Source organism: Rhopilema esculentum, chromosome 14 (genome assembly GCF_057945365.1).
Source record: "Rhopilema esculentum isolate cy_ngs chromosome 14, ASM5794536v1, whole genome shotgun sequence".
Lineage (NCBI taxonomy): Eukaryota > Metazoa > Cnidaria > Scyphozoa > Rhizostomeae > Rhizostomatidae > Rhopilema > Rhopilema esculentum.
Window position 1 is genome coordinate 5,722,457 of NC_142828.1, and position 27,989 is coordinate 5,750,445.

General features: G+C 35.5%; 3 protein-coding genes across 4 annotated transcripts in view; 2 read left to right on the top strand and 1 right to left on the bottom strand.

Annotated features, from left to right (window-relative positions):
• The window catches only part of LOC135696268 (uncharacterized), a 31,840-nt gene extending 15,084 nt beyond the window's left edge, over positions 1-16,756 (bottom strand). For both annotated transcript variants that reach the window (XM_065215611.2, XM_065215608.2), the window contains exon 1: positions 16,645-16,756. The gene's annotated coding sequence lies outside the window, so the exon portion shown is untranslated. The remainder of the gene's footprint in view (positions 1-16,644) is intronic.
• LOC135696266 (kinesin-like protein KIF11) lies at positions 1,755-20,274 on the top strand. The gene is made up of 26 exons (XM_065215604.2): positions 1,755-1,945; positions 2,134-2,367; positions 2,979-3,057; positions 3,425-3,490; positions 4,175-4,300; positions 4,832-4,956; positions 6,066-6,156; positions 6,585-6,651; positions 7,199-7,374; positions 7,876-7,971; positions 8,680-8,768; positions 9,189-9,631; positions 10,105-10,214; positions 11,019-11,081; positions 12,109-12,237; positions 12,680-12,778; positions 13,777-13,845; positions 14,556-14,660; positions 16,358-16,419; positions 16,718-16,817; positions 17,237-17,320; positions 17,471-17,566; positions 18,092-18,314; positions 18,920-19,047; positions 19,452-19,529; positions 19,692-20,274. Exons 1-26 carry the CDS (start codon positions 1,884-1,886, stop codon positions 19,809-19,811), a joined length of 3,120 nt encoding a protein of 1,039 aa, XP_065071676.2. The 5' UTR covers positions 1,755-1,883; the 3' UTR covers positions 19,812-20,274.
• Positions 20,275-21,235: 961 nt separating this feature from the next.
• LOC135696263 (uncharacterized) overlaps positions 21,236-27,989 on the top strand; it is a 32,472-nt gene continuing 25,718 nt past the window's right edge. Inside the window, exons 1-7 of the mRNA XM_089112473.1 lie at positions 21,236-21,744; positions 23,232-23,307; positions 24,155-24,281; positions 24,820-25,053; positions 25,715-25,892; positions 26,345-26,433; positions 27,580-27,714. Of these exons, the coding sequence (XP_088968599.1) occupies positions 21,650-21,744; positions 23,232-23,307; positions 24,155-24,281; positions 24,820-25,053; positions 25,715-25,892; positions 26,345-26,433; positions 27,580-27,714 (934 nt within the window). The 5' untranslated portion in view covers positions 21,236-21,649. The remainder of the gene's footprint in view (positions 21,745-23,231; positions 23,308-24,154; positions 24,282-24,819; positions 25,054-25,714; positions 25,893-26,344; positions 26,434-27,579; positions 27,715-27,989) is intronic.

The window sequence follows — 27,989 nt, forward strand, 5'->3', positions numbered from 1 at the left end:
TTCATTAAGAAATTTGTTGCTCGAATGTTTGAACATGCTCAAACATTTTTCGGCCATATATGTTGCTCAGCTCTATGTTGTCCAATTTGGCCACATTGTCGGGCAACAATCCACCTTAATTTCCCATCTGAGAAAAATCAACATGCGCAGTGTTGTATTGCAAAACAATATCCTCAACTTGATTCAGTTAAAATGGCCTGTCAAAATTTAAGCTTCGAAGTTGATTTTGCAGAATGGGAAGTAAACCATGGAGAGGAAGAATATCAAGGTCTCATCTGAAACAATTCCAATTGCAAGTTCTTGAAAACAACAAATCAGCCAAATGCTACTGCTTCTACGAGTGCTCAACCAAAGAGTGCTGAAAGCAACAGGATGGTGTTGTGATGTGTCAAAATCAGCTTCTAGTGGCTGCAGCTTGCTTTCTTTCAGCCATACTTATCCAAACTTTTGAAACCACTTATCAATTCAAATTTGGCGCGCTATTTTGACAACATCAGCAAAAGATGCTGCACGACAATGTTGCCCAGTTTGGCCACCATGTTTCGACGACAAAAAAATCAACAAAATTTCAAGCAACATTGTCGGGCAACAATGTTGCCCAGTTTGGTCAAGGCTTTAGTATCGCATGTATAAGCGAATTTCAGAACAAATTAATTTTCATATTGCATTCAGACGGTTTGTTGTTTTTTTTTAAAATCGGCCCTTATGTAATGTCGGACATCCATGGGTAACGACGAACCGACAGATTAAAAACAACACCGTTTTGGCAATCTAGATAAGAATATGAAATAAGGCCAGGGATAATGCGAGATTTTGATTCTAGAATGGGAAATTGCTACACAATCCCGGACAATAGGGTGGGAAATGGTTAACCCAACTTTATTTGTACACTTAATTTTTGCGATTATAATTTTCCTTTTTACAATCTCGATGATTCTGCAGCCATGGGGCATTGAGACTAAAGTCTGTGAGGGGTATTTCACTCTTGCAAATAGCGTACGAGATTTTCCCTGAAAGAAAAGGATTTCCGCGGATTTTCGGATAAAACAATAGGATTTTCACAAAAGGTGTACGAAATTTTCTTGGAGTGATTTGCCCCTCGAAAGCCTGAAATACACGATCAGTTTTCATCAGTTTTTAACCGACAGTTTTCAGTTAAAAACTGATCGGGTATTTAGCAAAAACTGACAAAAACTGATGCATTATTGACCGTCAGTTTTTGACTGAGGAAGTTGAAAGCCTAACTTGAAAATTCTTATCCCTTCCCTAATACATTTACTAATCAATCCCATCATCAAACCACCGTGCCCTCCCATTTCCCTTTTTCTTATTTTCTTTTCTTTTTTCCCCTTCTTTTTGTTCTGCTATCGTTTAAAAAAAATTGAAATCAAACTTTGCGAAATTTAGCTCGTAGTCTTGGTATTTTCCATTTACAAGTATATATCACAGTTTATTTTTGTATTAACTATTCAATAAAAATGACATGTGGCCAGAAAGCCTCTGGGTTTGTCTCAATGTCCTTGGCAAAATTTAATGGAAATTTTAACCCTACAGTAAACTTTATCATTGTTAGCTATCATTCGTAAACCTTTAAAAACTGTTATTGAAATTTTGTTTTTGAATAAAAAGGATTTAATTTGATTTAATTTGATTTTAGATATCAAGGTTTAGCACCGCGAGGGAGCGTGCGACCCGTGGAGGTTGTGTTGTTGCGGTTAGCCTCTGTCGAAAACAGATGGTTCTCATTGGCTGCTTTATATTTTGCTGACATTTGAAATTTTAAACCGTTGTTGCTAAAGTTCAAGCGGGAAACTGTGAAGTTAAACGTGTTTTAATATTCCTGCAAAAACTGGCGCAAAATTGTCTCGATCATCAATTGCAAGATGGTTAAGGGTAACGGGAAAGCTGACAAGAATCAAAATATACAAGTGGCAGTTAGATGCAGGTACTTTTCTTTTTCAAATAACTTTAGCAACTAAAGATGTTTAGGCCCGTCTCTCCTCGCGACTGCGACTTCGAGCATATTTTTCAAGCATAAAGATTCGATTTCAAAAATAATACTCGGTTAATAAACTAAGTCTTCTTTAGAGACAACAGCTATTGCAATGTTCTCTTGTATAATTTTCATTTTAGGCCAAGAAACCAGTCTGAAGTTAAAGCTAGCTCTCCGTCTGTTGTTGACTGCTTTCCGGACCAGAGAGAAATTCATGTAAAGCAGGACCTCTCCTATCTGGATAGAGGAAACAAAAAGACATTTGTCTTCGACAAAGTTTTTGGGCCAGATTCAAAGCAGATAGATGTATACAATCATGTTGTGAGTCCAGCAATAGAAGAAGTACTTATGGGATACAATTGCACCATTTTTGCGTGAGTGAAAAACAATTTTGTGATGCAAGCGGTCTTATTTAGGTCTACAGATTCGATGTAGCCACGCGAATGACTTCTATTTCAACAGTTTTTTGTGGTGCATCTATTTTTGCAGAAAATACCCTTTTTTATATACAAATCATAAACTAGAGCTTTACTTAAATTAAGGCGAATAAGAGCCCCCAAAACTCTGATGACCCCCAATAAAGGTTTAATCGAAATCAATAAAATAATTTCCTGTTTTTTTCTCAGACAATTGAAGCTGTTTAAACACATCTAGAATATGTAGAGAAAATTAGTCTTGCTTGGTAATATTTTTGGCTGATCAGCACTGCCTAATAAGACAGCTCCTCCCATGAATAATTCTCTCTAAAATAAGCCACCCCCCCCCTAAAATATTATTTTGCAAAATAGGAGGTCATATCAGGATTTATCGAAAAAGCCCATATGGTCAATTATATAGTAATTCCAAGTTTTTAGACTTAGATATATAACATTTTATATAACATATAACGTTTTATATAACGGAATTAGATATATATATAACATTTAAAAGAAGTTGAGACTGAATTTGGCTACAGTTTTTTCAGTTTCATTATTCTTTTATTCAGTTATGGACAAACAGGTACAGGAAAAACGTTCACCATGGAGGGAGAAAGAACACCAGGAGACAAATACAGCTGGCAAGATGTAAGATTTAACATTCTAGTGGAACTGGTTTCTTTTATAAATTCTTTCCAGCTTAAACTTATAGAAAAGTCACAATATATTAAAGCAACATTGATAATTTTGTCCCTGTTTTCAAGCAATTGAGTTTTTATAGTGGTGACTGAAAAGATGTGTTTTACAACTCCATAAATGCTCAAAAATGTTTTGTTGTATATAAAACACAAAAACTTATGTCTTATGTTGTTTGTGAATAAGTGGATTTAAATGTGAATATTCAGTCATGTTTCCTGCTTGTTTTTGTAAATCCTCCAGTTTTCAACAAGTTTGTGGTCTAGAATTTCTTGCCCATTCTTCATTGTTTGGCATTATAAAGTTTCTCTCTTTTTAGGATCCATTAGCAGGGATCATTCCAAGAGCCATGCACCATCTCTTTGAGAAATTACCACAACAAGAGGTAATAAAAGTACACATCTTAGGAAAATCTCTTTTTTAATGAATATAACATTCAGGTATTACATTTTCTTTTGATGTCTTACTTTTAATTTATATTGGTTGCCTAATGTCCTAGTCAAAAAATTCAATATCAGATTGTGCAGCATTCACCCACCGCATTAAATTATTTTGTCAAGTGGTGTTTGGAGTTTAGCACCATAAAACAGGATGTTTAAAAACAATGGAGAAGTTTAGCAAACCCTTAAAGAGTTTTGTAACTACCAAAAAGTACTTAGCGTGGACTTAACATCACTGAGAACTTTCAGTGAGGTTGAAAAAGTGACCAAACCAATCAAATAATACTCTGTGCAAAAATGTAGAATGCTGCTCAATAAAAACTTAAATTGTTTGACAAAGTTAATAGGTAATAGATTTCAACACACTGTTTCAAGTCCTTTTTCAAGGATTGAATCAATGATGAACAAGACAAGTAGAAGCAGTCCCTCCCTACAAAGAAATCATTTTGAGTTAGTGAAACATTGAGCAATGCTTATTTTTTATTCTTGTTGTAGTTCTGTTTTTGTTCCTTTGAACATATTACACTGTTGTGAGTCAATGTTAATCTTATCACTTGATAAGATATTTTATCTTTAGCAGAAACTGAATCAAGAAATTAGAACATAATTTATTTTTTTTTCTCTTCCAGGACTGTGCAGAGTTTTCAGCAAGAGTTTCATTTCTTGAAATCTATAATGAAGAGTTATTTGATTTACTGGGGACAAGCAGTCTAGATAGCCAGAGACTTCGAATATTTGAAGATTCATCTAAGAAGGTATTTTTATGATGAAGGCTTACACATTTTGCACAACAAAGCCTTCAGCATATATACTTCTATACAAGGCTTCATCCATTTTATGATTTGATATAATTTTGATCCCAAGGCAAATTCATAACAGTAATTTACTGAACAAGTGTAGCTAGTTCATCAACAGGCTTTTAATCTAAAAATTACTTCCTGTCATGGTAACAGGGTCACACAGATTTAGAATAGTTCTTTCACTCAACCAGCTCAACCAGCACAGATTGTTTTTTTGTTTAAAATGCATTTCATGTCATGTGATGAATGCTATGGTTTGAATGTGATGATGATGCATGCAATGGCAAATGCTATAGTTTGAAAATGATTCCCTGGGCAACAAGGCAAAGTTTATGATAAAAAAGTAATTTTTACAAAGTGCAAATTGCTTAGGCATGTTTTAAAGAATGATTGAATTAAATAGGTTGTTTATGTTACATTTAACACAAATGTTTTAGTTTGTAATCCTTACTTTGAAATAACTGAAATATTCTTCTGTTATTTCAGGGTTCTGTTGTGATCCATGGAATTGAGGAGGTGATTGTCCATGACAGAAGTGAAGTTTATGAGATTCTTCAAAGGGGTGCCCAGAAAAGGCAAACAGCTGCCACTCTTTTAAATGCTCATTCAAGGTAAGAGCTTCTCAGTAAACTATTTTAATTAACAAACTAAATGGCATGCAGGCAGATAATTTGTGTATGTATAGACAAGTATCAAGTATATACATAATGCAGGGCTTTCACATTCAGAAACCAACGCGCGCAGCCAAAAACTGGCATGATAAGAGTGGGGTGCACAAACAAATTTATTTGTTAACACAAAGCAGTAAAGTTTTTTCGACTGAATCATTAAAGTGACAAAACTTTTAATAAATGAACTGAATGCTACACATTGTATAGTTATGTTCATGTTTCCCTCATAAGTTATCGTGAAGGGTACTGTGTGACTTTAGAAACGTGACAAATTTCAGAAAAAACAGACAAAAATACCGTTAGCAAATAAAACAAAAAGAAGGCCCTGTTTAACCAACAAATGGCAATTAATAATGTACAAGTCCGTTGGAAATCATGCCTTGTTCTAATTACTCTGCCAGGACATGAAAACCCAATGAATTGTTTTGATGAAAAAATCAAGAACGGAGTCAATTTAAAACAAATTCGTCCATCTTCTGTTTCAAGATGAGCTCAAACTAAGGATATAAAAACAGACAAAATAGAGTAATAGGAAAACCTTCGTATTTGTTTTGCCAAAACGGTGTGGGCCAGAGCAATGGGAACGGCTAAAGAATAACAGAAACTGAATGATCGGAAAAAGGAGACATACGAAAACGGAGTAGTGGAAAGAAGGATTCGATGTCAAACTTCCGTTTTTAAAAAGAGTTTCTCAAGTGGATTGACCTATCAGGATCAGGTAATCGCGCTCTTCAAGAGAAATATTTATCACTGGGTGTGCGACTAATAGCTCTTAAAGATAACCTCAGGCGCTTGCCTGCAAGCTCACGCGCTATTGTGTCACTGAAATCCCTGTGACAGTACAGCAACATTGATTACTTCGATTTTATCTTTTACTGTCATCTTTAGGCACAAGAGTAAATGTTTTGATATAATAGTATGGCTATTCTCCAATTTTTTAAGACTACACATATCCTGTTAATGTCCTAATACTAAATTTGTGGCTGGACATACTTTGTTGTGATTTGCTGTTTGAGATCAAATATATTTATTAATCTGCTATTTTTTAGTCGATCACACACTTTATTCTCTGTAACAATTCACATGAAAGAAAACAACATTAATGGAGAAGAATTCTTAAAAACTGGAAAATTGAATTTGGTGTGTACCTCTACTTTATCTTTATAAATTTCTATCAAGTTTGATTATGTTTATCTCAATTGTTGTATCAATGCTTTTTTTTCCAAATCAATCTTTTTAACCATACAAAATTGACAGAAATGGTTGCAAAATAGAAGTTAGTTTGAATTTCTTCCAAGCTTGTGAAAATGTTGAGTATAATTTTTGTTTTGAAGTGCAAGATAATCACAGTTTAAACGCTACTGTCAACAAGTTTTTATGATGTCAATAACATGCCTTTGCTTTGCTATTCTCTTAATATGCCCTAAAAACTTGGATAATGTGATCTCTCCTTTTTATTCTTTGTATGTTTATCGTTTTTTAACCTTCCTTGTGTTTTGTTAATTTACTTGCTGTTTGTGTGCTGTTTTTTATCTCTATTATATGCAAAAATGTTTGTTGATGTTCAGGTGGACTTGGCTGGCAGTGAAAACATTGGAAGGTCTGGGGCTGTAGACAAAAGAGCAAGAGAAGCAGGCATGAAAGTTTTTGTTTTATTTGCTAATAATTTTTCAGATTTCTTGGTGATGGTATCAACTTGATGATTTTGCATATATTGATGCAGATATTACAGCTTTCAATATCTTATCTTGCTAAATATAATATCTTACCAAATCTTTTCTAGTAATCATTCAACTCTTAGTAAAAATATTTTAATTTGGTCAAACAGGGGTTAAACTTGTTGCTTTAAACGTCCAAAGAAAGGTCAATTTCGTTTGCTAAAAAGGTTTTTCATATGACATTTATCGTAAGAAATATTCGATAGTTGTCAAACCGAAACAAAGTTATCTCAAGTGCCTATTGTTCATCTCTTGTTTTACCTTTAGTGAATTTGGAGAATGTCACATATTATACAATAAGGGACGTTTAATGCAGTATATGGTACTATTGATATTTTAAATAATGCCCCGTATAAAGCAGAAATTTTAACCCAAATATAGTTTTTTCTCTTTTAATCATTTCTGTATCCCTTGACTTTGACAATTGTTAACAGTTTTATATATTACTTTTTTTCTGTTCAAAGGAACAATAAATCAGAGTCTTCTCACACTTGGCCGTGTAATAACCGCCTTGGTTGAACGGGCTCCTCATGTGCCATACAGGGAAAGCAAGTTGACACGAGTATTGCAAGATTCTCTTGGTGGTCGCACCAAAACATCCATTATTGCTACTGTTTCCCCGGCTGCTGTCAACCTTGAGGTACTTTCATTTCCATTCATACAAATCTTCCCTCTTCATGAAGAAATCCTTAAATTCGTTGAGGTGTATGGCTGTTTCTGGTAAAACTGGAGTATGAATTCTTCCTTTATGTTAAAGAGAGATTCTACTTTTTTAAGACAAGTGACGCCTTGCCAATCAAAGTGTAAATAATTAATCATCTTTGGCCTTTAATTTGGCGTTGGCATCTTGAAATAAGGCCTCTACAGTTTTCTGTGATCGACTGTCACATAATACATTATCTCTAATGGGTTTGGTTTTGATAATTCCTTACAAAACCTTTTAAACGGTCTGTACTCATATGTATTGGAGTTTCAGGATTTATTTTGTTGATTGTAGCAGAGTGAAGATGAAGAAGGGGTAGAATTTAATAGGACAAAAATATATTGTTTTCTGTCGTCTTCTGACTATTTAAGCCTATTTTTTGTAAACGCTGTTTAAAATATCCCAAAAAAATTAAGCAATGGCATTCTTTATTTTAAGGAAACTCTGAGCACATTGGATTATGCCTACCGTGCCAAGAATATCCTCAACAAACCAGAAATCAACCAGAAGCTCACAAAGAAGGCACTTATCAAAGTATGTATACACTGCAGTTACTGCTTTATCCAGCCTATACACAGCAATTGCTTATATTGATGGCCATCTTATGCTGAGACAAATGTTGTTCTCTTGGTAACTCGGACTTCGTTAAGTTGGACTCATATTCAATTCCTATTTTATTTTTCCTAACTGATTCAAGGCAAAAACCTTGCTTTAGTCAGATGGTTCCTTTACCTCCCTTGAAGGTTAGACTTAACAATGTGTCCATAGGGTTTGTTATATGCTCTTAAAGCTGTTGAAATTGTTGCCTACTTGGTTTTCAATTCGATTTTCATGTTGCTATTGGAACCTGTATGTGTTACTCTTTAAGGCAATGCTTAGGTATCGTCAAACTGAGTTTAAAAGAGAAGCTCAGCTATGGGTTGGTAGTAAAGAATTTGAGTGTTCTTTTAAACCTGGTTGTAATTGATTATTTAAAGGAAAACATTTACTATTATTCTTTAAGATTTTTCTAATTTTGTTAGGGTTTTGCTGTAACAGTCGTCTATATTCTATTTCACATACTTTTGTATGTCATTTGCATTTGAGACGGTATAAAAAAGTTCAATATTAAAATTGAAAGTGTAGTAGAAATATGGTTATACGACAAGAGGCATCGCAGAAAGGTTTCTAAAATCATCCAGAGTATTCAATATATGGCTTAAGAATTAACATTTGACTGTCATGTAATTGTTCTCCTTTTAGGAATATACTGAAGAAATCGAACGGCTGAAACGCGACCTTGTTGCTGCAAGGGATAAGAATGGAATCTTCATCTCTGAGGAAAATTACACGTGAGATTTTGCTTGTATAACTACAATGAATCGCATTTTATAAACAAACATAAACTGAACAGAATTGGACGCACTGTAGCATTTATCACTCTGAGGATGGATCATTTTACACTTAAGGTTGCTGTTGCTGTCCCTGAGCTACTTTTTTCTAGGTCTATCTTAGCTTGAAATTTCAAACCGAGGAAAAAAATCAGACATCTAGATACAGCCGCCCATTCTCCGTTTAAAAATTATCCAGCATCTTGTATGGAACCTAAGATGTGTGGAACGTAAACACGTAGAACTTTGTATTACGAAAGGGTTAAGCATGCTGTAAACGTAAAACTTTGTACTCAGATGCCAAAAGTCGAATTTAGTGTACATGAAATTCTCGATACAGTTGATGTTTCGTTAGGGGTAATATCTTGTGTTTTCAAATAGCGAAATGCAAACGAAACTGCAAGCACAGAAATCGTCGATTCAGGATTATGTTGACAAGATATCTGCCATGGAAAAGGAAGTAGAGAAAATCACCTCACTTTTTAACAACACGAAGGGCGAGCTGGAGGTCACCTCGAAGAATTTACAAGTGACGACGCAGCAGAGAGATGAGAGACAGCATCTATTAGAGCATCACGTGGATAAAGGCAGCCACCTGTATGGTCAAGCGACAGATTTATTGAGAACTGTAGGTGAAAGTATTTCTGACGTCGAAGGACTGCATTCAAAGCTAGATAGAACAAGCAACGTTCATTCCCATAACGAAAACAGCTGCAGCATGTTCAAATCAGAAATGCATAAAAACATTGCAAGAATGGGATCGGACTTGGAGTTGTGCAGGAAACGGCAGCAAGGATTTCTCTCAGCAATCACTTCAAAGATGGGTGTGTTTTCTCTTAAGTTTTACAATCATTATCTTTTTTCTTTGAAAGTCCTTTTGTGCTCGAATCCTGAAACCATAGCCACTCTTTAAAAAATACCAATTTATGTTGAAATTGATTAAGCCATGTATCATGTATGTAATACTCTCGATCTTATTCTTATTTATGCGAATGGCTCTTTCTAAGATTTGATAGAGAGGCTTGAAGAGTTCAAACATCTCTGCATTCCCTTTATTGCCGTCTAAGATATCTTCTGTAGCTTTTGAATTTGGAACCTTTTCTCAGCGAGTTACAATAAAAATGTAGATTGCATCTTTATTGTTTTTTGTAATAGGAACCGATATTAGGTTGTTATAGTGTAGATATTCGCTGCCTAAACCAGTGCAAAGGAATAAATTGCTAATATTATACTGACTGTGCCTAAATAGTTTAATCCTACGATATTTTGTTAATTCATAACTTGTTTGCGGTCGTAGATGAACTGGCACGCATGCAGTCCTATGCGATGGAAGTGACTAGCAAAATTGTACAAGATCGAGCCTTCGACCTCACACAAAGCCTAGACACTGTCTCTTTGAAGAACAAGGTAAATCAACTATATAATGTCAATTGCATTGCAAGACAGTACAACTTCCAACGGCTAATCTCAGAAGGAACACACAACAATTTAAAATAATTATGATGTTCGCATAAGGCTGGCTCATGCTCTTTATCTTGGAGTAGCAATTTAGACCTGTCCTGCCATACACACCAAAGCAGGTACATGCGATGCATCTACGCGGCATCGAGCATTCTACAAGTGAAATCAACATAGCAAGCGTTGAACCTATCATACCTGACCTTGCCAGGCCCTGTAAATCCTCAAACTAGCCCTCTAGATGCTTTCTCATTTATATAAATTTTAGATAAGGGTTGACGAGAAAGTGAGGAGATTAAGCAAGGAGGGCTCGTTAATATTTTCTGAAAGTCGTCATACAAATAAATTGTATTCTAAGCTTTTCAATTTTTCACGTTCACTTTGAGGAACAAACCATTCTGCAAGACGTTGTTGACAACCAGGATGTTTCAGTTATTTCCTTTTTTCATTTTTCGTTTTTCAAAATGGTCTGCCATAGACTACAATCGTGTATTATATTGGCATGTTTTGGTCGGGGGGTTGGACAGTTTTCAGTTCCAAGCTGATGTCAACTAATGGGAAGCCTATGCGAGGCTGTTGTCCAATTCGAGGATTTTTACGGCAGTTATCGAGATTTAACAATTTTCAAAATCCAGTGTATGGCAATTTCTTCTCAGGCATTTACGCAGTTTGACAAACCCCCAAAAAGCCTTTTTTCATAGATTTGCTCTCTCAATGATAAGAAGTGACTAAAATGCTTTTTTACATTCACAGGAATCCGTTGAAAAGACTGATACTGAAAATGATGCCTTTTGTAAAGAAATGCAGGCTGCTAAGGTAATTATATCTCGAGTAAAACACGTATGCTCCTATAAACTCCTTTTGTTACATTCACGTAGAAGTATTTTTTGACCTGTGTTAATAATGTGTCAATAGACATATTGATGTTCAATAAACCACATGAAGTATCTTTCAAATTAAAGTTAAATATATTTATGTTTAAATATCTTTAAAGTTGAAGATATTTATGCCGTTTAAGGGTTGTCAGTTGTTTCTGTTTTGGAAACCAATGATGGCCTACTGAGTACAACCCAAAAAGGTTGTGAATACACATGAATGTGTAGCAAAAACAATTTTTTTCAATTCGATCTTGTGAATCCGCTTATCCGATGGTTATATTTGAAGTTTCTGGTGCAATTTCGCATACCGTAAATTTTCGAACTAATTTTTTGGGTGCTTATTGATTTGAAACATTTTCGATTAGGGGCCATTTTTTGGAAGGGGGCTTGAAAATTGAAACATGCTGACAACAATACTAACACAAAAACAATATGAAAAAGCTTCATTTATTTTTATTATCAATTTCCCTTGAATACTGTATTTAACATCAACCAAAATATCGTATTGCAAAATTTTGGAATTTCAGGGTGAGGCTCGCTCAAGAGTGGGGGGGGGGGGGTTATTCAAATTTTTCACCCCTATGATTGGAACAATTTCAGGGGCAGAGGATGAGAAGGAAAGGAGGCCTTTCGAGGATTTAGGGCAAGACTCTGTTCTAATTACACGTTTTTAGAAAATTCATAAATAGGGGTTGAAAAACAGAGTTTAGATGAAAAATATCTTTTTATAATGTTATAAACCGCAAAAAGCTAGTTAAAGTTGAGATGAGTAATGTAGCAAATCTTCTGGTTACTTGAAATAACATATTTCTAACTCAGAGGCACCGAATATTTCAACCCTGGGCAAAGCAATGTGTATGACTTTTTCTAAAACGTACGTCCAATAGCTTGTCGCAAAGATTTTGTTCAAAAGCTTATCACAATGAGTTACATTCAAAGTAATATTGTTTTTGTGAATCATACAGGATGAATATGTCACGAAGATCAGGGACCACGAAATTGCTTCTTTCTCCCCAAAAATGTTGCTGATTGGTGACAGTGTCAAGTCTATGCACCAAGAAATTCTTGCATTTCATGAAAATATTCGAGGAGAGGTTAGTTTTACTTTGTTACTGAGAGGCAGGTTGTATTTAAAGTCTTGGCTTGATGACATGTTGCATCAAAGAATGGTTTAACTTATGTTTTGACTGAGAGTCGAATAGGTTTAAAAGCCACTTGCTTGTTCAGCTTCCGTGGGGATGAATTTTCTGCCTTAAATCTCATGGTTTTTACTCACGGAAATTTCGAATGCAATTCAAGCCTATTTTGTTAAGGCCAAGGAAATATTTCATGTCCTTATTTGTGACCGTTTTCGAGATAACAAAATAGCAACATGTTGCAAATTGATATGAATTGTTATTCCAGCAAGAGGATGCTTGAAATATCAACGTTGTTTTATACCTACAAGTTGAATGTTTTTGTCTGGTATATATTTTGCTTTAACGTGCATTTGAAAGACCAAAAGAACGATGTTAAAGTCGCTTTTCGACAATCTAGATCTTGCGCCAACAAGAAGAGGAAAAGATGTTTGTGAAGCGACTCGAAGGACGCCTGATGCTTATCAATGGTGCGGTTGACAATCACATGCATGATCAGGTAGCTTTCGTTCTCGTTACTCTGCTCTTTATTCTCTTTTTTGCCAGTAAGAAGTCCAATGTTCAACCACTTTTTATGAAAGACATCTGCTTTTTGATAAAGCTTAAGCTTGTAAAGCTGCTAGAAAGAGCTAGTTCTTTCAACTGGTTGTCATCAGAACTACCAACCATATTTTGCCCTCTTTGCTCTTTTATTGGCTGACGTGCATCAATGTTTTTAATTTTTTTGCCTTCCTTTGTTATTGGCAGCTTTTCACAACTCAGCCCAATTCCCCATTCGCTCTACTGTTCGCTTCTTTCTATTCACTAATGATACCAAATGTCAATCTATCTTTGTAATTTAAGTAGTTTCCATAGTAACCTTACAGTTTTGTTTACATCTACTTGTTTGTTTTTCCGTGTAGATTATTCTGAATAGAATTTTTAGTATGGTCAATACAATCATCCTCAGAGAGAATTTTTGTTTTTCCAGCCTTCTGTACCGAGTAACATTCCGTTAATTAGTCTAACGATTTCATCAGGCTAATTAACTGAATAACCAGTCGCTAATTAGATCAACAGTATTGTTTTTACTTCTATGAAGAATCTAAGACAAGAGTTACTTTTTCTAGTCCCTATGTTTTCAACCTTGAAATAATATTCCGCTTGCTTTCGTAGCAGGATGTCTTTTGACGTTCCTAACCCTTGCTGGTAGCTAAATGCTTTCGACATGGAAGTTTTTAATAAAACCACTGTTTCTAAAGTTTAACGAAAATGTAATTTAGGAAAGCAAAATAAAATCTTCATCTTAGTGACGCTTTGTAATTTAGGTCACTCGAAAGATTGATTAGCTTTTTCAAGCAATCTTTGATGAAACTTGAATGAAATTAAAATGTCTCTTGTTGTTAATTTGTTATTGTTTGAACTAGCATTGAACCGCCAACTGCAAAACAAAATATTCCAATTTCGTATATTAAATATATATTTCTTGTTACTCACTTAGAACTTCATTTGCTTTAGGACCAGTCATTCGAGCGAATCCAACAAACCAACAGGACTTGGGTTGCAGAGCGGGAACAGCTGAATCAGGTACAATGTACTTCTATACTGTAAAATTTATGAACTCTCAGTAATTACGAGCCAGGTGACAGATCTTTCATATTTGCATAAATATCGTCAGGAGATTGATTTTCAAAGAGACTTTCTGGTTTTTCAGAGGATTTTGTTCCGTGCTCACAGCAGTTGCTGGGACATGGCAGCTGTTTCAATTCTAAACTCTGTTTTGTTTTAATTTATTCATTACAGAACATGGAAAACTAGTTTCAAGGGTAGAATCCTGATGCTCGTTTGAAATATAACTTTTTGGAAGTTTTTCTTAAGTGTTGGCTTACACGATTCAAAAGACTTTGGTCTCTGCGTTTTTCCTTCTCGTTAATTCCAACAGAGTGTGTCCTTGCTGTTTTGATGCTTTCTCGTGTCAATAAAGAATGTGATATTTGTTACCTCCTTGTGTAGAGTTACCTCATTCCCGTGACACCATCTCTGCTTTTTGTTCCTGCTGCTGTCTTGACACAAAAGACATTGCAATCGAAGACAGGGGCGGACACTTGGTCAAATATTGGGGGCAGCCTATTGTTTTAATATGACGCCACATTTTCCTATTGTTTTAGAACAAAAGACTATTGTCCTCCAAAGTATTGGAAGGTGCCCGCCACTGGTTGAAAACTGGAAATTTAGCAATATTGATTAGCTTTTTCAGCCGTTCCCGTTCTTTTGAAATCATTGTGATCATTTTTTAGGAATTGCTACAAGGTTTCATGTCAGAAGTGACGGATGTCTTGTCGTCTAAACTACAAAATTTATTCTGTAAACAAACCGAACAAGCCAAGAAAGGCCTAAATGTGGTACGTTTTTTGACATTTCGATTCAATAACATAAGGCAAGTTGTCTTTGCGCATGCAGTTGGCATCTGCGTAGTAACAATTAACATTCACCATTTCATTTTTGAGCTAACACAAAGGAAAGGTCATTTCCTGAAAAGGATATTCAATTTGGAAGAGCTGAATGTTATTTCAAACCTTCAACGCTTTGAAAAGTTAAACGGAGCTCAAAAAATCTTTTCCCACCTATTTAAAGACATTCCACTATCCAAGTTCTAGGGCATAACATCGTTAAAGCGTTCTTTTTTAATTTGTTAAAATATCGTTGTTTATCTTGCACTGAGGGCTATCTATACGTTCAGGGGCGTAACTTGGCCAATAGGTTTGGGGGGGTGAAAAGGGTTTCTGCCCTGCAAAACTGAGTGGTGCCCTGCAGACCTCGTAGCAACGGTTTGTCTATAGGTTACTAGTGAAAGCTTTACCAGTGTACACTGGTCTTTACCAAAGACAAACTTCTAAGCAATAAAAACAAACTTGAAACTTCATTGCCTATGAAATATCTATTTCTCTACGTGAGCGTAATTTTTTTTTATATTCACTTCATTGAATGTTGGTTTGCAAAATACTAGTTAATAAACAGCTAATGGGGGGGGGGATACATGATGCAGACAGCGCAACGAAATTTAGCTCAGGGGGACTAAGAATCAAGTTAAGTGAGGTAGGAGGACCCACCATGGTTGGGTCCGACGTGAAGAAAATTTTTGAAATTATACCTTCTAAAAGGGCTAAAAAGCATCTTTCAGACAAAAATTTAGCAAAATACTATTGTGCTAAAAGAACTGATTGTTTATTGAAAATATTATTGTTTATTGGAAAAAATAGGGAGGGGGAATATCATGCTAAAACTCTAGTGTTAAACGTTGGGGAAGGAAAGAAACGGCAACCTTTCGTTTCAGATTGCACGTAGTTGTGAATGACAGAGGAAGATGTTGTTTTGATTTGAGGAATTTTTTTTCCTGAACAGAAATGTGCAGTTTCTTGTATCGAGAAGGACATGTTTACACATCAAAAATTAAAACATTGCAATGATACAGAAAATGATTTACTGAATTAATGCAAATGAAAGAAAAATGATAAAAATATACGTGAAAAAGTTAGCAATTAGATGAAACAAATTCGGTATCTTAACGATTTATTATGTTTTTTAGTTCATGCACTGTTAAAAAGTAATAGAAAAAATGATAAAAAATTCTTATCTTGATCAAAGTGAGGGCCTTCAGCCCCCTATTCCCCCCAGTGACGCCGTGCCTGTCATGAAAATAATTTACAACTTAAATTAATTTGCATGGACTCAATTTTGCCCTCATAAACATATGCATCCATCATTGCATCCATTGGCTATGACTTTCGGTAAGAAATGCTTTCGCCTTGCAAATAACGGAGCTTTTATTTACATACCTGTTCCGTTCTCCAAAATACAATGTCAGGAAGGGAGGTTCATAAAAAATACGATATTTCCATTTAAAAATTCCTAAACGGCCCTTTACGAACTTCAGAGGTGGCATTTCTGCGTGGCAATAAAGCTCTTCTTGGCGCCCTGCGAAATCTTCGATTGCCCTGCGAAATCGACTATTTTTTGGATTGGGGGGGTGTCACACCCCCCCACACCCCCCCGGTATTTTCGCCCCTGTATACGTTAACTTGTACTAATTTCATTCAAGATTGAGGAGGAAGTTGTTAGTCTCCAGAAACACGAACAAGCGCTACAGCAGAACGTCTCCAGGTGAGTGGGCAAGCAAACCTCAAATAAAGCTTTTTATGGGTGAAAACAGGTTTCCATCACACAAACAACACCCAAGATACATCGTGTGATTTTAATGTTGCGTTACTCGCATTAATAATAAAAAGTCAAGTGATACATCTGGTGTTTAAAAGAGGTCAAGAGATGCATATCAACCTACACAAAAATAGAATTTAAAAATATAATGTACTTTCTAGAGAAACAAACCTTTATCCTTTCGGTTATCAGTAGATATCCTCGTTGTCTGAATTTTTCACAAATCTGTGTTTTCTTCTTCCAGTCAAGTAGCGTCAATACTGAGCAATGCTAATTCTTTTGGTTCGACCACTGATTTGTGGTTTTCACAAAGACTGGTCGATTTTGAAGCATCAGACACAATGGTCAGTAAATTTTACTCGCTGTAATGTAATCTCCCGTGTTAAGTTCTCTCTTGCTTTGAATTTATTGGTAAGATTATCAAATACTTGTAATCTCCGAAGTTCAATTAAGAGTGCTCAACCTGATCACACCAACACCAGGAAAGAAAGCAGAGATTTTACACCCTAAAGATTCCCCCAACCCTTAAAGATCGCCCAAGCCAAAGAAAATCGCCCAAACTTCTTTTACGTTCTTCTCAATTTTTCTAACCACTTTTTATCAATTATGGTTTGAGCATTCATTTCAGAACTTCGCTTTTTAACTTAATTCCTTTTTTCCTTAGAAAGGATAGATGAATTACTTGTTAAATTCATCAAACCATCGCAGAATGTTTCTAACGAGAACTGAGAGAATCATTTAAGCTGATTTTCCTTCGTTTTAGGTCAAAGACCACTGCGACAGCATCAGTGCTCAAGCGCAAGTTGTGTCGAATGCCGAGGAAGCATTCTTAAACGAAATTTGCCAGGTATTTTCTAATAGAGTTACCGAATTACCAAAATTACTATACCGTGGTTATTCTAAAAAATTTCTAAGGAGCAGTTGGAACCATTGATTTACCTTTTAGTGTATATCTGTCTGAATTTGTAAAACAGTAACGAGCAACCTCTGGTTTCAGAACTTGGAGTCAAACCAAGACAAGTTAAACAATTTTGCCGAGGATGGCCTTGAAAAACGTCATTCTGATCTCGAAGATATGTTGGAGTGTACTGCAGTAAGTCTTTTTTTACTTTTAAACAGCTATTGCTCTTATTTCTTATGTGTGATCTTTGTTTGGCCATGCTTGAGTTTCAAAAGGTTTGTGATTCGACTGGAGAATCATTTGTTGATAGTGCATCTAAAGTTTTGTGGCGAAAATTTATTTAATGCTCTTACTAAATGTTTACCAAAACATAGCAAAACACCTGCCAGTTTTGCCAGTGTCAGCCTTCATGAATAAAGCAAAAGTAAGAGCATGTTCCGTAATTTAATATGATCGAGACCGTTGCAGGGAAAATAAATTGCTTGCATTCAGTCTACTTGTTAATCTCTTTAAAAGTTTGATTCATCTAAATGTCACAATTCTTTAAAGCATTATCATAAATGAAAAATATCTTTATTGTATGATATGAATTGATCTTTTTATGATATTGCTTATGATTTTATGACATTGCTTTTCGAAAAGCATTCGGGATGTATCGCTAAATCCAGATTCACTGAAAAAGCATCAACCTTTGCTAACTTCTGTCATTGCTTTAAGGCAATAATGCATCAAGAGAATGACTTTGCTGGAAGAATTCAAGAGAAAAGTGATACAGATATTGCTGCCCTGAACGAGGCCAGAGATGACATCAATCTGTGCGTAGAGGAAGAGTTCAAGGAGACATCAGCGTGGACCGATCAAATGACAAATCGAAATGAGAATTTACAAGAAGATATTGATCAGTTCCTGGATAAAAGATTACAGCGTGTGGTTCCTACAGGTAAATAATTTGTAACAAGTACAAAAAGCAGCTCCTGTAGAAAACAGACACCTTCAAAAACGGCTTACTCGAAATTTGAGAATACTCCACGGCCGAAGAACGACCATACTTAAATGAAATATGAAGAGTTTCAGGACCTTTTTTCAGAAGACTTTTCTCAGTTCACTCTTCTCGTCAGTAATGCGCAGACAAGCGAGGAATCTGTTATGGTTGTTGTTAAGCTCTGTCGAATTCCAGTAAAGCCATATTATTCACCGAATTTTCATAAATATTTCTTGTCTCGCGAAACAGTCTCAAATCTCTTGTTCTTAGTACCTGTTATGGACCTGTTGCTTTCAAGGGGTAGGAACAATGCAGTTTTCAAATGACCCATTTCTTTAGCCAAAAGGCATTCACAGTAGAGATTTAAAAGTTCTTTTGCTAGTGAAATGAGAGGATTGCTTAGTTGTACAAAGACATGCCGTTGTTCTAATTTGCTTCTAGCTTGAAAAGATCTTTGCTTTTTCTGTTCTATTAAAGTATATTTCCATATTTGTATTTTGCAGTTTATCCTTCAATTAAAATTTGAGTAATCAAATCTGCTAAAACATTATATTGAATTTCAGGTGAAACTCCTCAAAGGAGAAAATTTGAATACCCAGCTGATCTAGCTAAAACAGAACCTCACGAGCTTCTTATTGCCAAATTTAGACAGGAAAATGACCTCCCTTCGATAGACTTTGACGAAACAGAGGTGAGTTTTTCGTAGATCATAAATTGAGAAATGATTGTGTTTGTATCATTGGTTTGCTGTTTTGTAGCATGTCGACGCTTTTTGGGCCGTTGTTTTCAGTGGCGGATACCTGGGGAAGCGAGGGGGAGGGGGGTGAACCCAATTCTTTAGAGGACACTGGTATTTTGTTCTTAAGCAATGGGAAATGTGACGTCATCTTGTTGAAACAATAGGCTTGCCCCCCTCTCCAATATTTGACCAAGGTCCACCCCTGGTTGTTTTATTCTCTGGCCAATGCTGAGCTCAGAGTCACTCCCAAAAAGACCTTTGTGTATATTGTTAGTTCTTTAAGTAAAAGGTCTTCCTTTACTAGCGATATGGAAGTAAAAGCGATATTTTTCCACCACGTTTTTTCCTTCTTTCAGGAGAACGAAGTCGAAACACCTTGTGTTGACAGTCCTTCTGAAGACAAAGAAAATAATGTTGCAAATGTTCAAAGAATGGTTAGTACCCTTTCTATCAACATCATTTTCTCATTTTATATATTCTTCCACTATTAATGTTAGTTATACTTTGGCTCAATAATAGGTAAAACTATTTCTTTCCTTTAACATTTAGTTGTCTTAAATTTACATCTTATTGATATCCATTAAATTTTCTTCCAGATGATCAATTCTGAAAAATCTGGCAAAGAGAACTCTTCTCCTGCAATTAAGGCTAAAAACTTTAGTGACAGCCCAAGTGGGAGGAGCAAGTTGCCGCTTAGAACTGCAATTGTCAATTGAAAATCTTAAATCCCTTTTTCTATTGGAATGTTTCCTATGTCATTTTGGTCAGCATCTGAATGTATAAAAGAATGATCCGAAAAATTGCAGAGAGACATTCACGAAGATGCAAATTTAAATTATCTTTGAAGACACTTATGTTTGTATTCTAATTTCATTTTATTTAGAACATATCGCTAATTGGCGTACAATTACGAATGTATATACACTGATATCCACCAACAACCTGTTGTTATCTCGGTTTTGGTCGTATGTGTTTGCAGCCCCTCCTTGATTTTCTCTACAATATCATATTTTTATTAGCATGGGCCGCGTTTGCATTGAACCCAACTATTGAAAATATTATTTTGCTGTCACTGGCCTAACTTCGCTATACAGTTGCATTGATAAATTGTTTTTACTTGCTCACTTTTAATCTTTCTGTTTGTATATAAAGTCAAGTTGTATGAATCAATTGAAAGTCTGTTCTTATATTTTCTCGCATTAATCTCTAAATTTTCATCTTGCACCATTATTATCGACAATAATGCATATAAAACTACGGTTACACTTGGTTTTGCGACAGAATTAACGATTATCCTGCTGTTGGTTGCGCTCGATTCAGGAAAATGCGAATCAGGCAGATTGACTCTTGAAGCAGTAGGCCTTTTGCTAAATTTTTCATTGACACTTTTTTCAGCTGTTGAGTTTGATATGCTTCCGTAAATGTCTCATTTGAACATTTTTTTAGAATGCAACAAAAATTAACAATTTTTTTAAAAACCAGCTCACAAGAAAACTTTTCTTGGAAGTTTAGAAATGGAGGTAAACAAATCGAATTTCAGTAGCAATTTTAAATTTTTGCTTCAGTATTCTATTTTTGATGCTATTTTTACATATGGATAATCAAATACAGTATATCCCTAAATGTGTTTATTCTAAAGGTCCAGTCTGGGTAATCTCAATTTCACCTGTATGAAATTTTGCAGTGAATACCGTTCAGCAGTTGACGTACCGCGTTTCTGAATAAATCTCGGTGAATCCGTCGCGCCAATCTACTGTCAAGAAAAACAAAAGTGTTTTGCTACGCAAATATCGTTCCTTTTTAATTCTTGTACCCAAAAATGACTGATTCTTTGAGTTTTTAGATAAATTTTTTTTATCATTTTGTACTGAAAGCTGCACGAAGGCGCTGAGAAAATTGATCACTTGTACGTATTGCAACACCTGCGAAGGGGTTTAATGCCGGATCACGCAATAACTTTTGTTGTTGTCTGATTAAGCTATTGTTTGATCGGCCAATGGCGCGCAAATGAAACTGCAATTTCAATGAAGGGTAAATTCGAATATTATAATTGTAATTCTGATATTTAGGTTAATATTGTAATTCTGAGTATTTCGAAATCCTCGATAAATTCCAAAGAGTTTTACTACTGGTTTAGCATGATTATTTTCTCTTTAAGGAGAATGTTTCAGCATAAAGATATTACTTTACAGAACTTCAATTTTGTTGGATGCCATTTTCGTTTGGGTGTTGCAATACTTTAGTCCTGGTAGTGTACATAGTGTATTTGAAAACTGGCTTCTGAACTGCTACGACGTGATTAAACTTGCAATAAAACTGAATTGTCAGAGTACGCTTTATCCTCGACTGAGACATTCTTAAGAGCGATCTTGCGGCATGAAACACCTGCTAAGGTACGTTTTTTAAACCTGCAAATTTGCAGAACAGATGGGATAGTTTCCTTTGTCAACGCAGCCGCCATCATTTGTGGATATCAATGATTTCCTTGGAAACGTAAACAATAGTCACTAAACAAACCACAAGGACACAGCAACCATACTCATGATAAACGAAGATGGCGGACAGTTTCGTCTCTCCGAAAAATCCAATTTCTGCCTCATTAACAACAGAAGACCTTATTCATCCACACAAAGCTAGTGAGATACCAGGGTATGTTATTTTACTTATCAATTTGGCATTGTTGCACTTAACTTTGATTGAATCCCCAGAAAATTGCCACGAAAGCTTCCGCTCGTCAATTCCATTGTTCACATGTTGAGCCATAGCAAATGAACATATTACAGACAGTGTATAAAGCTCCTGCAACTTATTTTTTACATTGATAAAGCAATACCTTTAAGATTAAAGTGTGGAATTAACTCACAAACAAAGACAAGTAAATGAATAATTGTTGTGCCGGGCGGGAATTTGCCTGAATACTTTTCTGTTTTCAAACTCAATCTGAATACTTTTCTGTTTATCGTTGCCAAGACGCCGCCACAGTACGCATTTTAAAAACTAGTTTTTAATTCTTTTGCTAGTTTTAAATGACTTAAGTTATGATGATGTTTTCAAAGCATTAAAACAGCAATCTCTTTCGTTTTCATTTAATTTTGGGTTAGGGTGGCGTTCCAGCAAGGTGATGGATAAAAAGTTGCCATGATAAGTAGAATCGAAATATAATTAAGTGGAATGATCGTACGTATTGAAATGTTCTTCATTTTTTCATAGCAGCTCCAAGAATGAATAAAAATTTTGCTTTGAAAACATAAAATTTGGGAAACCCATAAGAAAATTTTGACAGCACAATTGTGAAGGATTTCAAGACACTCTAAGTTGAATCATATAGAAACTGCAGCTCTTCAGTATTCATAACTGATAAGTATTTGGTAGTGAAATTCAGAATTTTGTAAACTTTTTGATAAATAATGCACACTAAAATGTGCACTTTTCCCGTTGTTTTTATCTCAGAATTACAGGATAGAGCTTTTGTGAAGATGAGTCTTTCCTAAATGCAATTTAAGCAAGCTTTACTACTGAAACAAGAATATGATATGACTGATACCCTTGTATCAACCTTACCACTGCACTGCTGCATAGAATATGATATGACTGATACCCTTGTATCAACCTTACCACTGCACTGCTGCATAGAATATGATATGACTGATACCCTTGTATCAACCTTACCACTGCATTGCTGCATAAGCTCTGATTCAAGTTGAATCAGGGGTCAGATAAGCAAGTGAAAAACTCATGACAAAATATTTTGCAATGAAAATTTCTTGTTTTTAAAGTATCATCGGAGACCCTGTGTTAACCTGTGCTATATCCATTATTTACTATACAAATTTTCCTTTTCATGCCACTATAGAGAGTTTCAAATTGAAAACAGAAACTTTTCTGAGTTAATTGAACATGAGAAGTATATTGCTAGGCTAGAGTGTTCAACCACATGTTTTGGGTACAGCCTTTTTCAGGGCTGTATATATATAGTGTTTCATGGTACCACATCTTTGTTTGTGTAAAGCTGCCATGCCAACCATGAGCCAATACAGCTTACCCTGGGGTGTATACCTCCTTAAGTTTCTGCTTCTGTCACTTCTAAAATTGTCAAAACTCTCTATTCATCATATCATCAATGTATCTTCTATCAGGTATAATGGACATACACCCCAACTAAAATTCAATTGTGGCCATACATATGGTTATCATACTGATGTTCTCTCAAAGGTATCTATTGATTAATTTTTTTGCATCTACATTAATGTAAACTGCATATTATCACTGAAGGTGTGCTAAACTAAGGTAGAATTATAATATTCTCAAACATGTCAGGGATGCTCATTAATATTCAAATGTTTTTAAATGTGCTTATTTAAAGATGGCCCTGACACACTATGTCAGTTGGATTTGAACTCTTTTAAGAAGTAAATGTTATCTTTCTACTCAGGTGAATAAAGATGGCAATTTTTTTTCTCATCATCATAGCCCTTCTCTTTAATATTTTTACAGTTTTAAAGGCTGCTCTTTTGAAAGGGGGTTATTGCTTGAGGATCTACTTTAATTGTCTTCAAACTTTACAAAGTGAAATTGTAATGACCATTCTCCAATCGTAATAATTTATCCATTGTATCGTAATCATTAACACCATCCATTGTCTACATATCAACAAGTAACGTAATCAACAACACTTTGGTAGCATCTCCTTGTCCCTTTGTTTTATGAGTAAATGCCCAGTTTTGTATTTATTAAGTCAGTCAGTAAATTCATCAAGACGCTACAGTCACGCAATAACGTCTCTTGCTGGCTCCGTGTTTTCTGCAGGTTAAACAAGACAAGACCATAAAAACGATAGCACACTGAATAGAAGCAAAATATAGGAACAAATCAAACACCAACAATCGATCCTATAAAACCAAAACAACATGTTTTATAGTTCATTTTCTAAGCTATTATTGGATTTGAATGATTTTAGATCCTTATATTTAAAACAAAGCATGTTGAGTTATATACAAGGTATCTTTCATGTCTTCTGACAGTCTAATTGATCAAAAATACCATCTTTCCTATGATTTAGAGATATATGCGTAATGAAAAGCTAATACACACAAGGCCAGACACAGATTTGCAGCTGAAAAAAACATATTTGCCAAGGCATACTGGTGATAACAAGTATGTTGAGAAAATGGTACCAGGATACACAGGTAATGATCACATTTCGTAGCAATTGAATTTCAAAGAACAAATACAATGTTGTTACAACGTCTTTCTGCAGATGTTGATGCCGCCACTGCTTCTCTCGTTTTCATCATTATCTCTTAGCAGAATGTAAGAGAAGAAGCTCTACATCTTTGCGTTTTTACACAAACTAATATTTCTACGTGACAGGATGTCAGTGGCGGGCCACGGGGGGAATTGGGGGACTATTCCCCCCCCCACTTTTCCAGAAAGTTGGTCCTTGAGATTCTTGCAAACCTGATGAGAAAACCTCAGGGGGGACGGGGTATGTACGTTATCTAGATCGTCACATGTAAATGACATTTCTTGGGAGACAACAGGTGTTTCCTCCGGAAGAAAAAGTTTCAAACATGGTAAAAAGGGCGTGGTCCAAAAGGGCGTGGTCCCTGACACACCTTTTGTCCCTCCCACATATCCAAGGCTGGAGCCGCCACTGCAAGATGTATCTTTGAATCTGATCTCATATCGTCCATAACTTTTTTTCTGACTGTTTTGTTAAAACAGGCTATGTGCCGAGTCATCATTTTGGCTTTGGTACAACATACAAAGAAGGTACCGAAAGGGCTGTTGCTAAGTTTAAAAGGAAGGATGACCAACGGAAGACCGAGATACTCGACCTTAATGCTAAAGCTGCAATGGCACCACCGTTGAAACTGTCTGCTACATACCCCCCTCCAGATGTATCGCATCCTGGCACAAATCTGCGATATGCAACAGCTTACTATGGAAAAAAATTCTGTGAGTATGCTCCTCATCTTTTTGCTTGATATAATAGGCAAAAATTCATAATTTCGCGAAACAAAGTGAAAAACGCAGCAAAACTGAATTGCCTTGTAAAAATTCTAACAAAAGGCCTCTCCTTTCTATCTTCGACAGTTTCAGAACAACTACAAACAACAGTTATATTTACAAAATAGGAAACACAGATATTTATAACAACCTTGCGTCTATTACATTTTAACCACAAGACACAGATATTGAAAATTTTCATCATTTCCATTAAAGATCGATTTATATTCAGCAAAGATTCGCAAATTTCGTATTTGTGGAATTTACTGTAATTTCGAATAGCAAGTAGTCTTTCTGAAAAGGTTTTGGCCTTCCAAACGGTTCCGACGCCCCTGATTGTTGCCTTCTGCTGGTTTCTTTGCTTCAGGTCGTCTTCAGCGTTTTAACTCCAGCCACTACTTCTAAACCAAGGACGCCAATGGCTTTTGCCAACTTATCGAAAATCTTATGAATTTCTTCCCATGTATTGTCATATTCGTTTGATACCTTATACCCTTCTCTCTATCTCTATGTATGTTCCCGAGGCTTTCTAAGGCACTGGAATCTTTTCGACGCTGATCCAATCCTTATTTAGGCCTCATTTTAATTACTTGCCTGCATTGAATTGTAGCTGATCATAGGGATTTCACCGAATCCCCAATCCCAGGTTACACAGGATTTGTCCCAAAGAAACAGGAGCATGAGTTAGGTTCAACCTACGGTAATTGGTCTGGAAAGGCTTATGTCGATGCACTCACTACTAAACGAAGACAGGAGGACTCAAGCACATGGTCTATTGAACTTAAAAGGTATTTAGATGATACTTAGAGCCATATGCGCTGTCTGAGTGAAATATTCTATTCGCTTGTTGTTTGAAAAAAGTACAGATTGACGTTTTGATGTCGGTTGGATTGAAAATTGGACGAGAAGTTATTAAACGAGTGAAAAAGATTATAAGTATTTTTTTACAACTTGTTGTGGCTGATTAAAAACAGGGGGTGGTTTGAAGAAAGAAATATAATTGTTTTGAAATGTCAAAGAAATATAAATGTTCAAAAGAGTCTAATTTTTTTGTTAAAAGTAAGTAATGTTTTATATGGTTGCCCAATTACAGCTTTGCAAGTAAATAATTCTTTGAAATAATGTTAATCAACGGTTGCCCAATTACAGATTTGAATGTTTATCATATGTTGAAAGGCTCATTTTCTTTGAGAAATTTAAAAAAAAAATTGTTCTGTAACATTTCAATGTTCGTTTTAAGGTCGCTTCCATCTTTATCGAAGACTGGAAGCTATGGAAATATTTACAAGCCAATTGGAATGGTACCAAAGTACACTGGCTATGTCCCAGGTAATTTTTTAATTGGGTTTTCACCCTCTATACACTCAATGAAGAAATTGCACAAATTTTCATGCTTTGATAGATATAATGAAGAGAGACAACGTAGGCTGATTTTCGAAGATATAATGAAGAGGGGCAACCTGTTTAAGTTATAATGCAGTTGAGACAGTAAAAACGGGTCATCGATGCATGTTGTCTTTGTAAGATTTATCAATCCGCTTTTCTTGTTTCAACAAACTGCACAAGGTTAGTGTGCTTGTCTGATAGTGCTCGATAATTTAGTGAACGATACTTTTATCTGTTGCAAACGAATTTGTAAAGATTCAAACAAAAGCACCGAAATAAAGTTTGTCGCAAGCCTTACAAGAGCAGTTTAGTCTTAAACTAGCTTTACAAGAGACAAACTTCTCCTGGAAAGTAAAAATTGTATGGATCTGTTCTATGGCGAAGGTATGGGCAGTAGATTGAAATTTTTCTGCAAGTACCCAATGTTTAGAAGACCACAAATCAGAAAAGGTCACCGAGGAAGCATTTACTCATTGAAAAAAGGAAATGAAAAGGTTATTATAGGATAATTGATACAGTGTTTGAAAGGGCATCAATTTTTTATTTCGTTGTCCAAGTAACACCAGGTGTTCGTTTATGATATCTGCATTTTGATAGAAAGGGTATTCTTGACGATAATTAGCCATTTGATTCATAGATACGCTTACGTTTCCTAAGGACATTTACTTTGAAGGAGCGTGTAGCTATCCTAATATAGTTGCTAGCAGCTGTTATTCAATATTTGTCATTGCATACCTAGCTTTTAATGGGGAACTGAAAGCTAAGACATAGAAATTTTGAAACAAATTCAAAAGAGTAACTTATCCTTTGTGTTTTCTGAAAATCTTGTATTTTAATATTGGCTGAGCATCTTACTTCCTATCTGTTGCTCATTGAAGGATAGTGCTTTAGTTAGGATAACTATGAATTTTATTTCCTTTAGCCTTGTTATTAGTTTAGCTGTTAATCAATTTATAAAAACACCTGTTGTAAACTGCATAAGACGCTCTATGCTCTCCATATAATAAATTTTTTAGGTTCCCCGCACCCCTCCATAGGTGACATTCATTGTCAATGTACATCTAATAACACGGTTATATTTTTCTTTAGGGGGACGGTTTGAGATCAGCAACACTTATGGTGACATGACTCGACTGTTGCCAGTTTGTAAAGATACATTTGGGTATTCACTTGGAAGATATAACCACCCAGGCCCTCCAATCAAAAGAGAAGTTATACCAGCTTAAAAGACGTTTAATATATACCAAAGGAAGTTGCACGAGATGAACAAAAATCAATGGAAAGGTCCTTGTGTCATGGATTGGGATATTTTATTTTTCTGAGTGAACGGATGCCTAAGCAAACCAGTCACATATCGATGTCGATCACTTTTTAGCATTAACATCTATAGCATCAATTGTAGTTAAGAAATATATGGAAGCTATTGCCCCTCCATTGTTTGCGGAGCAAGTAAATTTAAAGCTGCAGTAAAAGGGGAAAGAAGCCTTGCCTCCTACTTT

Coding starts and splice junctions, on each gene's coding strand:
- LOC135696266 (XM_065215604.2), top strand. CDS start 1,884: ATGGTTAAGGGTAACGGGAAAGCTGACAAGAATCAAAATATACAAGTG. Junction 11,082..12,108: donor AAGAAATGCAGGCTGCTAAG/GTAATTATATCT, acceptor TGAATCATACAG/GATGAATATGTCACGAAGAT. Junction 13,846..14,555: donor AGCGGGAACAGCTGAATCAG/GTACAATGTACT, acceptor ATCATTTTTTAG/GAATTGCTACAAGGTTTCAT.